Below are 13,922 nucleotides of genomic sequence, written 5' to 3' on the forward strand. Positions count from 1 at the left end.
ACCATCGAGGCCCCACAAGGAAGACAGCGTCTGCAAGCCAAGGAGAGAGGCCTCGGGGTAAAACAACCCTCCAGACACCTTGACTGCAGACTTCCGTATCCAGAACCGGGAGAAAATAAGTTTCTGTTGTTGGGAGCACTCAGTGTGGAACTTTGTTATGGGGGTCCTAGCAGATTCGTATATATAATGAGTGTATTCGCTGTCTACGCTGTGTAAGAACTAGCCACTGATGCAATGGCTTTAAACAACATACATTCATTATCTCAGAGTTCCGTGGCCAGGAGTCTAGGCACCATGGTTTATCTTGGTCCTCTGGTCAGGGTCGCTGCAATCCTGGAGTGGGCCAGGGCCGGGGTGTCATCTGAGGTTGGGGTCCGCTCCCAAGTTGACACAGCAGCATTCATTTCAGTGCCTCTGAAGAATGCATGGAGTCCTGGGTTCAGGGCCAGCAGAAGAATCTCTGCGTTTCCCATCTCTGACCTCTAGGCCCAGCTTTTTTAATATATATAATATAAATATATAAAAATATTAATATAATATATAATATAAATATATATATTATATAATATATAATATATATTATATATTTATATATATAAATATATATTTTATATATATATTTTTTTTTGAGATGGAGTCTCGCTCTGTCACCCAGGCTGGAGTGCAGTGGCGTGATCTCGGCTCACTGCAACCTTCGCCTCCTGGGTTCAAGCGATTCTCCTGCCTCAGCCTCCCGAGTAGCTGGGATTACAGGTGCCCGCCACCACGACCTGCTAATTTTTTGTATTTTTAGTAGAGACAGGGTTTCACCATGTTGGCCAAGCTGGTCTGGAACTCCTGACCTCGGGTCATCCACTCGCCTCAGCCTTCCAAAGTGCTGGGATTACAGACATGAGCCACTGTGCCTGGCCTCAGGATCCTTGACCGCATCTGCTAAGACCCCCCTTGCCTTCACCATATCACATAACCATCACATCCACATAATGCAAAGGCACTCACATAAGGGCACGGGTCCCTGGGGGTCATCGTAGAAGGTGGCAGCCACTCTTAGGGAGGAAATTTAGCATGTATCTGTCTCTGTTTTTGCACTTAGAGGAATGTTTTACCTGTGCAGATGGAACCCTGTGTATTGTTGCTTCCTCCAGCGAGTCTGCCCTGGCTTCCCACAGGCTGCGTGAGGAGTCTCCCCTGGCTCCCATGTCCTGGGCAGCCTCCATGAATGCCTGACCGTGCATGTGAGACCTGCTCAATAGGCCTTGGAAGTGGGTGGACTCTGGGGTTGGGCACATTCCTGGTCCAACCACTTCTGGGTTGCAGGAATTACTTCCTGGTTCTGTGGCTTGGCCATGAGACTTCAGAGGGCCTTGCCTTACCCCGCTGTGAAATGGGGATCGCACCCCTTCTGAGTGGAGAGGCCCATTAGCTCGGGGCCTGCTGGGGCTGCCATAGGGGCCTTAAGAGATGTCAGAAGGGAGGAGCACCATGGCTCGCGCCTGTAATCCGAACACTTTGGGAGGCCAAGGCAGGTGGATCACCTGAGGTCAGGAGTTTAAGACCAGCCAAATTAGCTGGGTATGGTGGCAAATGCCTGTAATCTGAGCTACTCAGGAGGCTGAGGCAGGAGAATCATTTGAACCTGGGAGGCCGAGGTTGCAGTGAGCCAAGATTGTGCCATTGTACTCCAGCCTGAGCAATAGAGTGGGACTCCGTTTCCAAAAAAAAAAAAGAAGGGAGCATCCTAAGCCTGTGGGAGGCATGGGCCTGCCCCATGGGTCCCCTGTCCCTGGGGATGGCTGACAACCAGTGACTCTCTTTGCCCATCCCCTCTGCCTTTGGTCTAAAATGCATCTCTGGGCCGGGCGCGGTGGCTCAAGCCTGTAATCCCAGCACTTTGGGAGGCCGAGGCGGGTGGATCACGAGGTCAGGAGATCGAGACTATCCTGGCTAACATGGTGAAACCCCGTCTCTACTAAAAATACAAAAAACTAGCCGGGTGTGGTGGCGGGCGCCTGTAGTCCCAGCTACTTGGGAGGCTGAGGCGGGAGAATGGCGTGAACCCGGGAGGCGGAGCTTGCAGTGAGCTGAGATCACGCCACTGCACTCCAGCCTGGGAGACACAGCGAGACTCCGTCTCAAAAAAAAAAAAAAAAAAATGCATCTCTGGTTCCTTACGCGACTTGTTTGAAAAAGGATGTTTTATTTTTAGTCTCTGGCCCTGGGAATCCAGTCATTACTCCAGATACCTTCTCTAGCCCCTGACCCCACTTTCTACAGAGGGAGGGAAGGGGAGTGGCAGGTTCCTTCTAAAGCCTTAGGCTGATCCTCCTGGGATCGGGGTGGATGGAGAAGAATCTCCCAAGTGCAGGGCCTCTGGGCAGGAGTGACAGCCCAGTCCCCAGGAAAGGGTGGGTACCTGGAAAGGCTGAATGGTTTACCTGGCTGGCAGGCGGCAGGGCTCAGAGTCTGAGGCTGGGCAAGGAGTCTGATCTAGTTGGGGTAGGGGAAACCATGCCCCCAAAACACCTGGTGTTGTTGGCCAGAAACAGAAACATCTGGGGCCTGCAGGGGTGCAGGGGTGCGCTCTGTTACCCAGGCTGGAGTGCAGTGGCACAATCTTGGCTCACTGCAAACCTCCGCCTCCCGGGTTCAAGCAATTCTCCTGCCTCAGCCTCCTGAGTAGCTGGGACTACAGACACATGCCACCATGCCCGGCTGATTTTTGTATTTTTAGTACAGAGGGGGTTTCACCATGCTGGCCAGGCTGGTCTCGAACTCCTGACCTTGTGATCCGCCTGCCTCGGTCTCCCAAAGGCCTGGGATTACAGGCATGAGCCACTGCACCCAGCTGATTCTGTTTACTTGTCAGCATGAGGGACCTGATGACATCCCTTGAAGGGCTACACAGAGGATCCGGGGGGTTGGGGGAAAACCCCACCTCCCCGTCTGGGTCCCTGAGACTCCTCCTTGGCCTGGAAAGTGCTGGACACAAGGCTGGCCTGAGCCCCGTCACTGTCTCCAAGGGGCTGCTAGGCTGTTCTGAAAACAAACCAGTTGAATCCACACCGCCTTTTCAGGGACAGCAGGTTGCCCGAGGCCATTGACTTCAAAACCTTTGCTCACCTGGCTGCAAAGTGGAGAATGGTATGGAGAGTAAGCGCCAGTCTTAGCCACGCCCATCTCTCTCCCTCTCTCTCTCTTTTTTTTTTTTGAGAGAGGGTCTCGCTCTATTGCCCAGGCTGGAGTGCAGTGGTGCAATCTCAGTTCACTGCAGCCTTAACCTCCCAGGCTCAAGTGATCCTCTGAGTAGCTGGGACTACAGGCAGGTACTACCACATGAAGCTAATTTTTCTTTTTGTTTGTTTGTTTTTTAGACGGAGTCTCGCTCTGTCGCCCAGGCTGGAGTGCAGTGGCACGATCTCGGCTCACTGCAAGCTCCACCTCCCAGGTTCACGCCATTCTCCTGCTTCAGCCTCCCGAGTAGCTGGGACTACAGGGGCCGCCACCACGCCCGGCTAATTTTTTTTTGTATTTTTAGTAGAGACGGGGTTTCACTGTGTTAGCCAGGATGGTCTCGATCTCCTGACCTCGTGATCCGCCCGCCTCGGCCTCCCAAAGTGCTGGGATTACAGGCGTGAGCCACCGTGCCCAGCCTCTAATTTTTTGTAGAGATGAGGTCTTGCAGTATAGCCCAGGCTGGGTGTCCCATCCCTTTTGTAATGCCTCTGGGTGGGCAGGTAAATGAGGGGGGCTGAGCTGAGGACCCCTTTCACTATTGCAGAGACCCAGATGGCCTGAGGCAAGGGGGATGGAGGTGGGATCCGCACCTCTGGGCTTTCCTGGCCTGGCAGCCAGCTGGGCAGCGCATTCCCATCTGTGTCCCCACCCCGCATGGCAGCCTCTTTGTGTGGTTAATGCTGACGTGAAAGGAATGTTTGGGCTGAGCTGGATGCCAGGGGTTTTTACACGCATGAATGCACGGAGACATCACCACCAAGACCCTGTAAGGTAGGGGTGGGGCCACATCAGCGCAGATCAGCCCTGAGTTCCAGCCTGCTTGTGGACTTGGGAAACGGTGTGGGAGGCTGGAAAAATCCACTCATTCAACAAACAAGTACCGTCTGCTTCTCCATCAGGGCCCATGCTGGTTTGGAATACGTGGGCAGCGAAGACATGAAAGGTCCCCGCTGTCATGGGACATAGATAAATGTCGCTGAGCATGTAAGAGGGACACCACCTAGCACAGGAGGTTTTCCAGCGGGATCTTTGAAGGGGTGGCCTGCCCCTCCACACCTGTGGGCGTTTCTCGTTAGGTGGAACGAGAGACTTGAGAAAAGAAATGAGACACAGAGACAAAGTATAGAGAAAGAAAAAGTGGGCCCAGGGGACCGGCGCTCAGCTTACAGAGGACCCACGCCGGCACCGGTCTCTGAGTTCCCTTAGTATTTATTGATAATTATCTTTACCATCTTAAAGATAAGGGAGTGGCAGGACAATAGGATCATTGTAGGGAGGAAATCAGCAGTAAGACATAGGAACAAAGATCTCTGTGACATGAATAAGTTTAAAGGAAAATGCTGTGCCTTGAGATGCATATGCAAATACCTCCATAAACCTTTTAGCAGCATTGTTTCAGTCTATCACATGGGGAGAAACCTTGGACAATACCTAGCTTTCCTAGGCAGAGGTCCCTGCGACCTTTGGCCGTGTAAGTGTCCCTGGGTAGTTGAAATTAAGGGAATGGTGATGACTTTTAACCAGCAAGCTGCTTCAGGCACTTGTTTAACAAAGACACATCCTGCACAGCCCAAAATCCTTTAAACCTTGAGTCACCACAGCACATGTCTCTTGCAAGGACAAGGTTGGGGGTAGGGTCACAGATTAACAGCATCTCAAATACAGAACAAAATGGAGTCTCTTATGTCTACTTCTTTCTATATAGACACAGTAACAGGCTAATCTCTTTCTTTTCCCCACAATCTTGCTGGGCAGGGATGGGTTAAGGGCAGAAGGGCCTTCTGGCCTGAGAAACAGCATACAGAATGGCCTTCAGGCCAAGGGGACTGCCTTTGAGCAGTGGCTCTCAACTAGTAAACATTTGGCAATGTCTGGAGATACTCTTTTTTGTTGTTTGGTTTTTTTTTGACACGGAGTCTCACTCTGTCACTCAGGCTGGAGTGCAGTGGCACGATCTTGGCTCACTGCAACCTCCAACTCCTGGGTTTAAGCAATTCTCTTGCCTCAGCCTCCTGAGTAGCTGGGATTACAGGCACCTGCCACCGTGCCCAGCTAATTTTTGTACTTTTAGTAGAGTCAGGGTTTCACTATGTTGGCCAGGCTGGTCTCGAACTCTTGACCTCAAGTGACCTGCCTGCCTCAGCCTCCCAAAGTGCTGGGATTACAGGTGTGAGCCACCGCGAAGATCTCCATCTGGAGATATTCTGAGCTCTCCTAAGGGGTGTGTGGAGCAGGGCTGGGGGATGCTACCCGCATCTAGTGGGTGGAGGCCCGGGATACTGTTCACCACTCTACAGTGCATAGGACAGTCCCCACGGCAATGAGTCCATCCCAAATGGCACTAGTGTTCTGGCTGAGAAACTGCGTTGAATGACCCTCAGAAAAGCCAACGTGGCTGGAACGCTGGGTTGGGCGGGGGTGGGGCGTGGAAAAGGATTCTGGAGCAGCTCAGTCTCCCACGAAAACCCCGTAAGGAGTCTCTGGATTCCAGGCTCCCTGAACGGACCTTTGCCCAGCAGGAACCAGGTTCTGCAGCGTCTGGATGAGCGTGCACGAAGCACACGCCCGAAAATCCTGAGCACGTGGCTCTACTGAGGGACGGGAAGTGCTCCAGGCCTCGGTTTCCCGCAGGAGCGATTACACCCTGGGGGCGGGGCCCGCTTCATGGGAGGGAGTTTTGTACAATCGTGGTGCATGGAAGGATTTTTCTGCAGATGAGAGGGAATCGGGACTAATAAAGGGGAACTTGCGACCGCGCGTCTCGAGCTGGCCGTCCCCCGCCTTGGGCTCACCGGGGCCTCGGCCCCCAAGACCTGACAGCTGGAGTCGGGGACCACAACTGCGAGAACTACAACTCCCAGGATGCCGCGCACCGCCTGCGCCCGACCTCGTCGAGGACTCGGGCAGCCAATGGGAGGGTCCGGGGGCGGGAACTCGGCGTACGTGCGTCGTGACGCGCCGACGGAGACGTCGGGGTTTGTGTGCGCGAGAGGCCGCCGATAAAGGTTGGGTGCCTCGCGCCGGGGGCCGTTGGGAGGGAGTGCGCCCCCGCCCCCCCTCCCCGGCCCCCACAGCTGCACCGCCGCTGCCGGGGCCCCACCTTCCCGTCGACCCCCGCGAGAAGGTCCTGGGGCTGCCACCCTCGTTCCCCCGATTGGGGCCGCAGGTGAGAGACCGGAGGGGTGGGGGTGGGGGGAGGGACCGGAGGGCGGAGACGTTGGGGATGGGAGGGGGGAGCGTGAAACCGGAAGGGGTACCTTAAAGGGGAGGTCGCTATTTCACCGCCGACTTTTGCCCGCTGGGCCGGCTCCGCCCTCTTAAAGGGCAAGGGGCTGCATTGAGAGGGCGGGTCAGGCTTTGCATTTTTACAGAAGCTTTCTGACTTAAAACAAACTTTTTCCCTTAAAAGGCGGTTATCTCATTAAAAGCCAGTGGCCGTTTCCCAAACGTTGAAGCAAAAACTCCTGAGTCCTGGTTGCTTCAAAACGATCCCTAGTTTAGCTCAACAAAGGTGGAGATGGGGCTGCAGTGGCAGCATCCCCTTAAAGGGGAAGTCCAGCCTGCTGAAAGGGTGTGGCGCGGCCTTTTAAAGGGGATGCTCTCTTCTTGCTAAATGGGACCCCGCTGTTTCAGGGCACGGATATCGCGTTTAAGGAGATGCTCGGGCTTCTCAAAGGCACGTGCAGCTTCTTAGGATCAGAAGGTTCTTTTTTTCCTTTTTTTCTTTTTTTGGAGACGGAGTCTCTGTTGCCCAGGCTGGAGTGCAATGGCGCGATCTAACCTGCTTACATATTAAAGGGTACGCTTATCTTTTAAAAAGGAAGTTCTTGGCTGGGCGCGGTGGCTCACGCCTGTAGTGCCAGCACTTTGGGAGGCCGAGGCGGGCGGATCACTTGAGACCAGGAGTTCAAGACCAGCCCGGGCAACATGGTGAAACCCCGTCTCTAGTAAAAATGCAAAAATTAGTCGGGCCTGGTGGCACGCACCTGTCATCCCAGCTACTCGGGAGGCTGAGGCAGGAGAATCGCTTGAACCCGGGAGGCGGAGGTTGCAGTGAGCCGAGATCACGCCACTGCACTTCAGCCTCGGTGACAGAGTGAGACCCTGTCTCAAAAAACAAAACAAAACAAAAACCAAGAAGTTCTTATAGCTTGTCCGAAGGGGATGCCCAGGCTTCATTCATTTAAAACTTGTTTACTGAGCACACACTCTGCCAGACATTAGTAGGCACTGGGATGGCATACAACAGTGAACCAGACAGAAGCCCCTATTTTCACAGCGTTGACATTCTAGCCTGGTGAGACAGAATGAAACAGAAAACATACTGGTTATATAGTAGCGGTTCTCATCTGGGGGCAGCGGTGCCCCCCTCCGGCAACATTGCGGCTAAGACTTGGAGGTGCAGGAGTGAGCTTTGTGGACAGTGTAGAGGAGGGCTTCATAGGCCAATGTCAGGCGTCCAGTGGGTCAAGGCCAGGGGCCAGGGATGCTGCTAAACACCCTACAGTGCACAGGACAGGTCTGGCCCCACAGACCATTCTGAGGCTGAGAATCCCTGGCTGTACAGTACATTAGAAGGTGATCATCGCTGTGGGGGAAAAAATAAGGCAGGAAAAGGGAATGGGGAGTTGGAAGGGATTGTAGATTTCAATAAGGCTGTCAGGGAAGCTCTCACAGAGTGGATTTCAGAGAAGACTCGGAGGCGAAAGAGAGCAGCGGGCACAGGTGGAAAGGAAGGGGCGGTTCTAGGCAGGTGCCCTGAAGTGGGAGCAGGTCTGCCTGGCCATCCTGGGTGACCAGAGTGACCAGGGGTAGGTGGCCAGTGAGGACAGCAGGAGGACAAGTCAGGGAGGGGACAGGCCGCAGCCTGCAGGAAGTCAGCAGGCTCGAAGACCAGAGCTGTGGCAGATTTCTGAGCACAGGAATGCAATGCCCAGCCCTCCCTGTTGACTGGTTCACTTCAGCTGCTGTATTGGGACCAGAAGGGTGGGCAGGGCACGGGTGGAAACACGGAGATCCGTGGGGAGGCTGTTGCAGCTGCCTGGGAGAGAGACAGTAGTGCCTCAGATCAAGGTGGAGGCCTGTGAGAAGTGGCCAGATCCCGGATACGTTCCAGCTGGAAGGGGAATCTGCTGACAGAGGTGATCGAGAGGAGGCGAGGAGCCTCTGGCCTGAGGAAGAAGACCGCTGCCGTTTTCAGAGATGGAGAAGCTATGGATGGAGTAGAAGTTGGGGGCGAGGAGCAAAAGACTATAGATTTTGGGCACGTGAAGTTTGAGGTGTCTACGAGGCGTTCAGATGGCACAGTCTAGCAGGTGGTGTGGTATTCAGAGGGTAGGTCTCACAGCGCTGGAGACCTGGAGTCATTGTTCGTAGATGGTGGAGTCCTGAGAGTGGGTGGGGGCTCCCAGGGAGAGAGGACAGAGAGAAGAGGACCTAGGGGTGCCCGAGCCCCAGGTGCTCCCATATCGAGAGGTCAGGGAGGTGAGAAGGAACCAGGCTGGGGACTGAGAGGGGGTGACAGGTGAAGGAGGACAACGAGGGAGCGAGGTATCCTGGAGGCCAAGGGGAGGCGGGCCACGGACCCAGCGACAGGTGAGCCACTGCGGGCCATGCACCACCGAGGCCGTGGTGGAGTGGGGGCACCAGTGTGGGACTGAAGGGGTTTGAGCGGGGAAAGAGCGGGTTGACACTGGAGTTGCTCTGCTATGAAGGAATGGAGAAATGAGTTTGCAGCTGGACAGGGAAGTGGAGTGAAGAGATTTTTGGTTTTTAAAGATGGGAGACATAGATTGTTGGTTCTGCAGATGGGAATGGTCCAGGAGAGGAGGAAAAGTGGAGGATGTGGGTGGGAAGGCAGGGTCCATGGGCACCGGGTCAAGCCTGTGGGAAAGGACCACGCAGGGTTTCTGGACCTCGCACTGTTGACATCGTGGCTGGGATTGTTCTCGGCTGCGGGGCCATCCTGTGAATTGTAGGGTGTTGAGCAGCATCCCTGGCCTCCGCCCACCAGATGCCAGGAGCACTTTCCTCTCTAGTTAACAGATAACCCAGAATGCCTCCAGGCACTGCCAGATGTCCCCCGGGTCAGAGGCACAATTTGTCCCAGTTGAGAACCACTGGTATCGTGGTCAGAATGTGAGAACCTTTATTTTCACAGAGGCATGATCAAGGACAGGGTTGCCTGCCAAGAACAGGAGGGGAGAGGAGGGGCTGGAGGTTTCAGGAGAAAGCAGCACACCTGCGAGTGCATGGACCAGAGACATGTAGTGTGAGCCAGGGAGGGTGATGGTGAGGGGGCTGCAGATTTCATGGGCATGAAGGCAAAGTGAGACTGAGGCCAGGCCAAGCAAGGCCAGGCAAGGGGGTGCCTGTCATGGCCACCTGCAGCATTTGTGCAGGGTCAGGTGGGAGTGAGGATGTGGGCTGGCTGGAGGAGGCAGGGCGGGCTGGGTGGTAGATGGGGATGGGCTACAGTCTAAGGATTTGGGGAGTTGAAGCACCAAGCGGGAGTGACCTAGAAGGCTTTGTGGTGGTGGGAAGTAGGTTGTTCCAGGCTCAGACCATGAGGACACTTTTTTTTTTTTTGAGACGGAATCTCTATTGCCCAGGCTGGAGTGCAATGGCATGATCTCAGCTCACACTGCAACCTTCACCTCCTGTATTCAAGCAATTCTCCTGCCTCAGTCTCCTGAGTAGCTGGGATTACAGGTGCCTGCCACCACGCTGGGCTCATTTTTGTATTTTTAGTAGAGACAGGGTTTTACCACATTGGCCAGGCTGGTCTCAAATTCCTGATCTCAGGTGATCTGCCTGCCTTGGCCTCTCAAAGTGCTAGGATTGATTACAGGCGTAAGCCACCGTGTCTGGCCCCATGAGGAGGATTTAGTTAGCAGGAAGAGGTTTAGGGTATGGCAGTGGGAGGAGTGTTGAGGCCGAGGCGGACGATAAAGTCTTAGAGGGAGAGCAGCAAGGAGCAGAGCCCGGAGAGCTCCTCTGTGTGTGGTCTTCAGGGACCCTACCTGTCTGTAGAGGGAGTGAGCAGACTCCTAAAGGCAGCACTTGCTCTCTTGAAGGCGGGGCCCCGCCTTCTCAGACCTGGCCAGCCTCCTAAGGAGGGTGACCACCAGTTTGCTGGGGAGTTTCCATTTCAGCACTGAAAGTCCAGCATCGCTGGCACCTGCTCATGTTCCAAGCAAACTGGGACCACTGGAGACCCTAATCCTAAGGAAGGTCCCCTGCAAAGTGGGTGACCCGGGGAGGTAGTGTGTGGGTTTGGCGTTGAGATGACCCAGTGCGGGGGTGAGCCCCTGACCCGGAATCCCTCCCCCAGGTGTGATGGTTGGCTCCCACGCGGACATGGCCCCGGCCTCTACTGCGGAGGGGGCCGGGGAGAAGCCAGGCCCTGCGGCCCCTGCCCCGGCGGCCCAGTACGAGTGTGGGGAGTGTGGCAAGTCATTCCGGTGGTCGTCCCGGCTTCTGCACCACCAGCGCACGCACACAGGCGAGCGGCCCTACAAGTGTCCAGACTGCCCCAAGGCCTTCAAGGGCTCCTCGGCCCTGCTCTACCACCAGCGAGGCCACACAGGCGAGCGGCCCTACCAGTGCCCCGACTGCCCCAAGGCCTTCAAGCGCTCCTCCCTGCTGCAGATCCACCGCAGCGTGCACACCGGCCTGCGGGCCTTCATCTGCGGCCAGTGCGGCCTGGCCTTCAAGTGGTCGTCCCACTACCAGTACCACCTAAGACAGCACACAGGCGAGCGCCCCTACCCGTGCCCGGACTGCCCCAAGGCCTTCAAGAACTCGTCCAGCCTGCGGCGCCACCGCCATGTGCACACTGGCGAGCGGCCCTACACCTGTGGCGTCTGCGGGAAGAGCTTCACGCAGAGCACCAACCTGCGGCAGCACCAGCGCGTGCACACGGGCGAGCGGCCCTTCCGCTGCCCGCTCTGCCCCAAGACCTTCACCCACTCCTCCAACCTGCTGCTGCACCAGCGCACCCACGGCGCCGCCCCTGCCCCCGCCCCGGGTGCCGCCCCCGCGGGCCCGCCCCCCCAGCCCCGGGAGACCAGCGGTGGTGGCGGCAAGGTCTTCGTGTGCGACGCCTACCTGCAGCGGCACCTCCAGCCCCACAGCCCGCCCGCGCCCCCCGCCCCGCCGCCCCCGCCCCCGCCCGTGGTGCCCGAGCTCTTTTTGGCGGCGGCGGAGACCACGGTGGAGCTGGTGTACCGCTGCGATGGCTGCGAGCAGGGATTCAGCAGCGAGGAGCTGCTCCTGGAGCACCAGCCGTGCCCCGGGCCGGAGGCGGCGCCCCAGCCCCAGGACGCACCCGCCGAGGCGCCCAAGGCCGACCAGCCACCGTCCCCTCTGCCGCAGCCCCCTCCTCCCGCCGCCGCCCCCGCCCCTGGCTTTGCCTGTCTGCCCTGCGGCAAGTCCTTCCGGACGGTGGCCGGGCTCTCCCGCCACCAGCACAGCCACGGGACTGCCGGCGGGCAAGCGTTCCGCTGCGGCAGCTGCGACGGCTCCTTCCCGCAGCTGGCCAGCCTCCTGGCTCATCAGCAGTGCCACGTGGAAGAGGCGGCGGCCGGGCGCCCGCCTCCGCAGGCTGAGGCCGCCGAGGTGACCTGTCCCCAGGAACCGCTGGCGCCTGCCGCCCCCGCCCCGCCACCACCCCCGTCCGCCCCCGCGTCTGCGGAGCGGCCCTACAAATGTGCCGAGTGCGGCAAGGCCTTCAAGGGCTCCTCCGGGCTGCGCTACCACCTGCGGGACCACACGGGCGAGCGGCCCTACCAGTGCGGCGAGTGCGGCAAGGCCTTCAAGCGCTCCTCCCTGCTGGCTATCCACCAGCGCGTGCACACGGGCCTGCGGGCCTTCACCTGCGGCCAGTGTGGCCTCACCTTCAAATGGTCGTCCCACTACCAGTACCACCTGCGGCTGCACTCTGGCGAGCGGCCCTACGCCTGCGGGGAGTGTGGCAAGGCCTTCCGCAACACGTCGTGCCTGCGTCGCCACCGCCACGTGCACACTGGCGAAAGGCCCCACGCCTGCGGTGTCTGCGGCAAGAGCTTCGCGCAGACCTCCAACCTGCGGCAGCACCAGCGTGTGCACACGGGCGAGCGGCCCTTCCGCTGTCCGCTCTGCCCCAAGACCTTCACCCACTCCTCCAACCTGCTGCTGCACCAGCGCACGCACTCAGCCGAGCGCCCCTTCACCTGCCCCATCTGCGGTCGCGGCTTCGTTATGGCTGCCTACCTGCAGCGGCACCTGAGGACGCACGCCCCGGCCAACACGGCTCCCAGCACCACAGCCCCCGCCGCCGGCTCCCAGCCCCCTGCTCCACTGGCTGCCGCCCGGGCCCCGCCAGCCACCCAAGATGTCCATGTCCTGCCCCACCTCCAGGCCACGCTCTCCCTCGAGGTGGCGGGGGGCACGGCCCAGGCCCCGAGCTTGGGGCCAGCAGCGCCCAACTCTCAGACGTTCCTCCTGGTGCAAACTGCCCAGGGCCTCCAGCTGATCCCTAGCAGCGTGCAACCCCCTACACCTCCGCCCCCTCCTGCACCTCCCAAGCTCATCCTGCTGCCCTCCTCCAGTGCTGGGGCTGGGAGCGGCCGTGCAAGGCAGGGCCCGCGGGCAGTGGGGAAAGCCAGCCAGGGGGCGGGAGTGGTCTGGCTGCCAGGCCCTGGGGGTCTAGGGGTGCAGGGAGCGGCCAGCGCAGGGGCCAGCGGGGCAGCGCAGAGCCTCATCGTTCTGCAGAATGTGGGGGGTGGGGAGGCAGGGCCACAGGAAGTGAGTGGGGTGCAGCTCCAGTCCCTCCGGCCAGCCCCAGAAGTAACCACGGTCCAGCTCCAGCCAGCACAGGAGGTGACCACGGTCCAGCTTCAGCCAGCACAGGAAGTAACCACGGTCCAGCTCCAGCCAGCACAGGAGGTGACCACGGTCCAGCTCCAGCCTGTGGCCGGCCAGCTCTCCAATTCCAGTGGGGGAGCTGTGGCTACTGAGGCGCCCAACCTGCTGGTTGTTCAGAGCGGAGCAGCTGAGGAGTTGCTCACGGGCCCCGGCCCTGGGGAGGCGGGGGATGGTGAGGCCAGCACCGGTGTGGTCCAGGATGTCCTCTTTGAGACACTCCAGACGGACGAGGGCTTGCAGAGCGTGCTGGTGCTGAGCGGGGCCGATGGCGAGCAGACCCGGCTCTGCGTACAGGAGGTAGAAACCCTTCCCCCTGGGCTGACCGAGCCGCCTGCCACCGGCCCACCCGGACAGAAACTCCTCATCATCCGCAGCGCTCCAGCCACTGAGCTGCTGGACAGCAGCAACACTGGAGGAGGCGCCGCCACGCTGCAGCTCCTGGCCCCACCGCCCTCAGGCCCAGCCTCGGGCCCCGCGGGGCTCCCCGCGGCTCCAGCCTCCCAGATGGTACAAGTGGTCCCCGCAGGAGCTGGGCCTGGTGTTATGTCCCCGCAGGGCCTGCCCTCCATCCAGATTGTCCAGACTCTACCCGCAGTCCAGCTGGTGCACACATTTTGAGCAGAGCCAGTGATTCCCCTCCCGCCCCACACAGAGACCCCGACTCACTGCCAGCCGGGGCGGGGCGGGGCGGGGTGCTGCAGGCTGGCCTTGCCTAATAAAGACCCGAGTCTCCCCGCCTGTGTTCTGTTTTCCTGAGGGGAGGGGAGGGGGAAAGTCATGGT

General features: G+C 58.5%; 1 protein-coding gene across 1 annotated transcript; it reads left to right on the forward strand.

Moving 5' to 3' along the window:
* Nucleotides 1–6,213: 6,213 nt before the first annotated feature.
* ZNF628 (zinc finger protein 628) lies at nt 6,214–13,878 on the forward strand. The gene is made up of 2 exons (XM_025367571.1): nt 6,214–6,400; nt 10,568–13,878. Exon 2 carries the CDS (start codon nt 10,573–10,575, stop codon nt 13,756–13,758), a length of 3,186 nt encoding a protein of 1,061 aa, XP_025223356.1. The 5' UTR covers nt 6,214–6,400; nt 10,568–10,572; the 3' UTR covers nt 13,759–13,878.
* The last annotated feature ends 44 nt before the right edge of the window (nt 13,879–13,922 follow it).

Source organism: Theropithecus gelada, chromosome 19 (assembly GCF_003255815.1).
Source record: "Theropithecus gelada isolate Dixy chromosome 19, Tgel_1.0, whole genome shotgun sequence".
Lineage (NCBI taxonomy): Eukaryota > Metazoa > Chordata > Mammalia > Primates > Cercopithecidae > Theropithecus > Theropithecus gelada.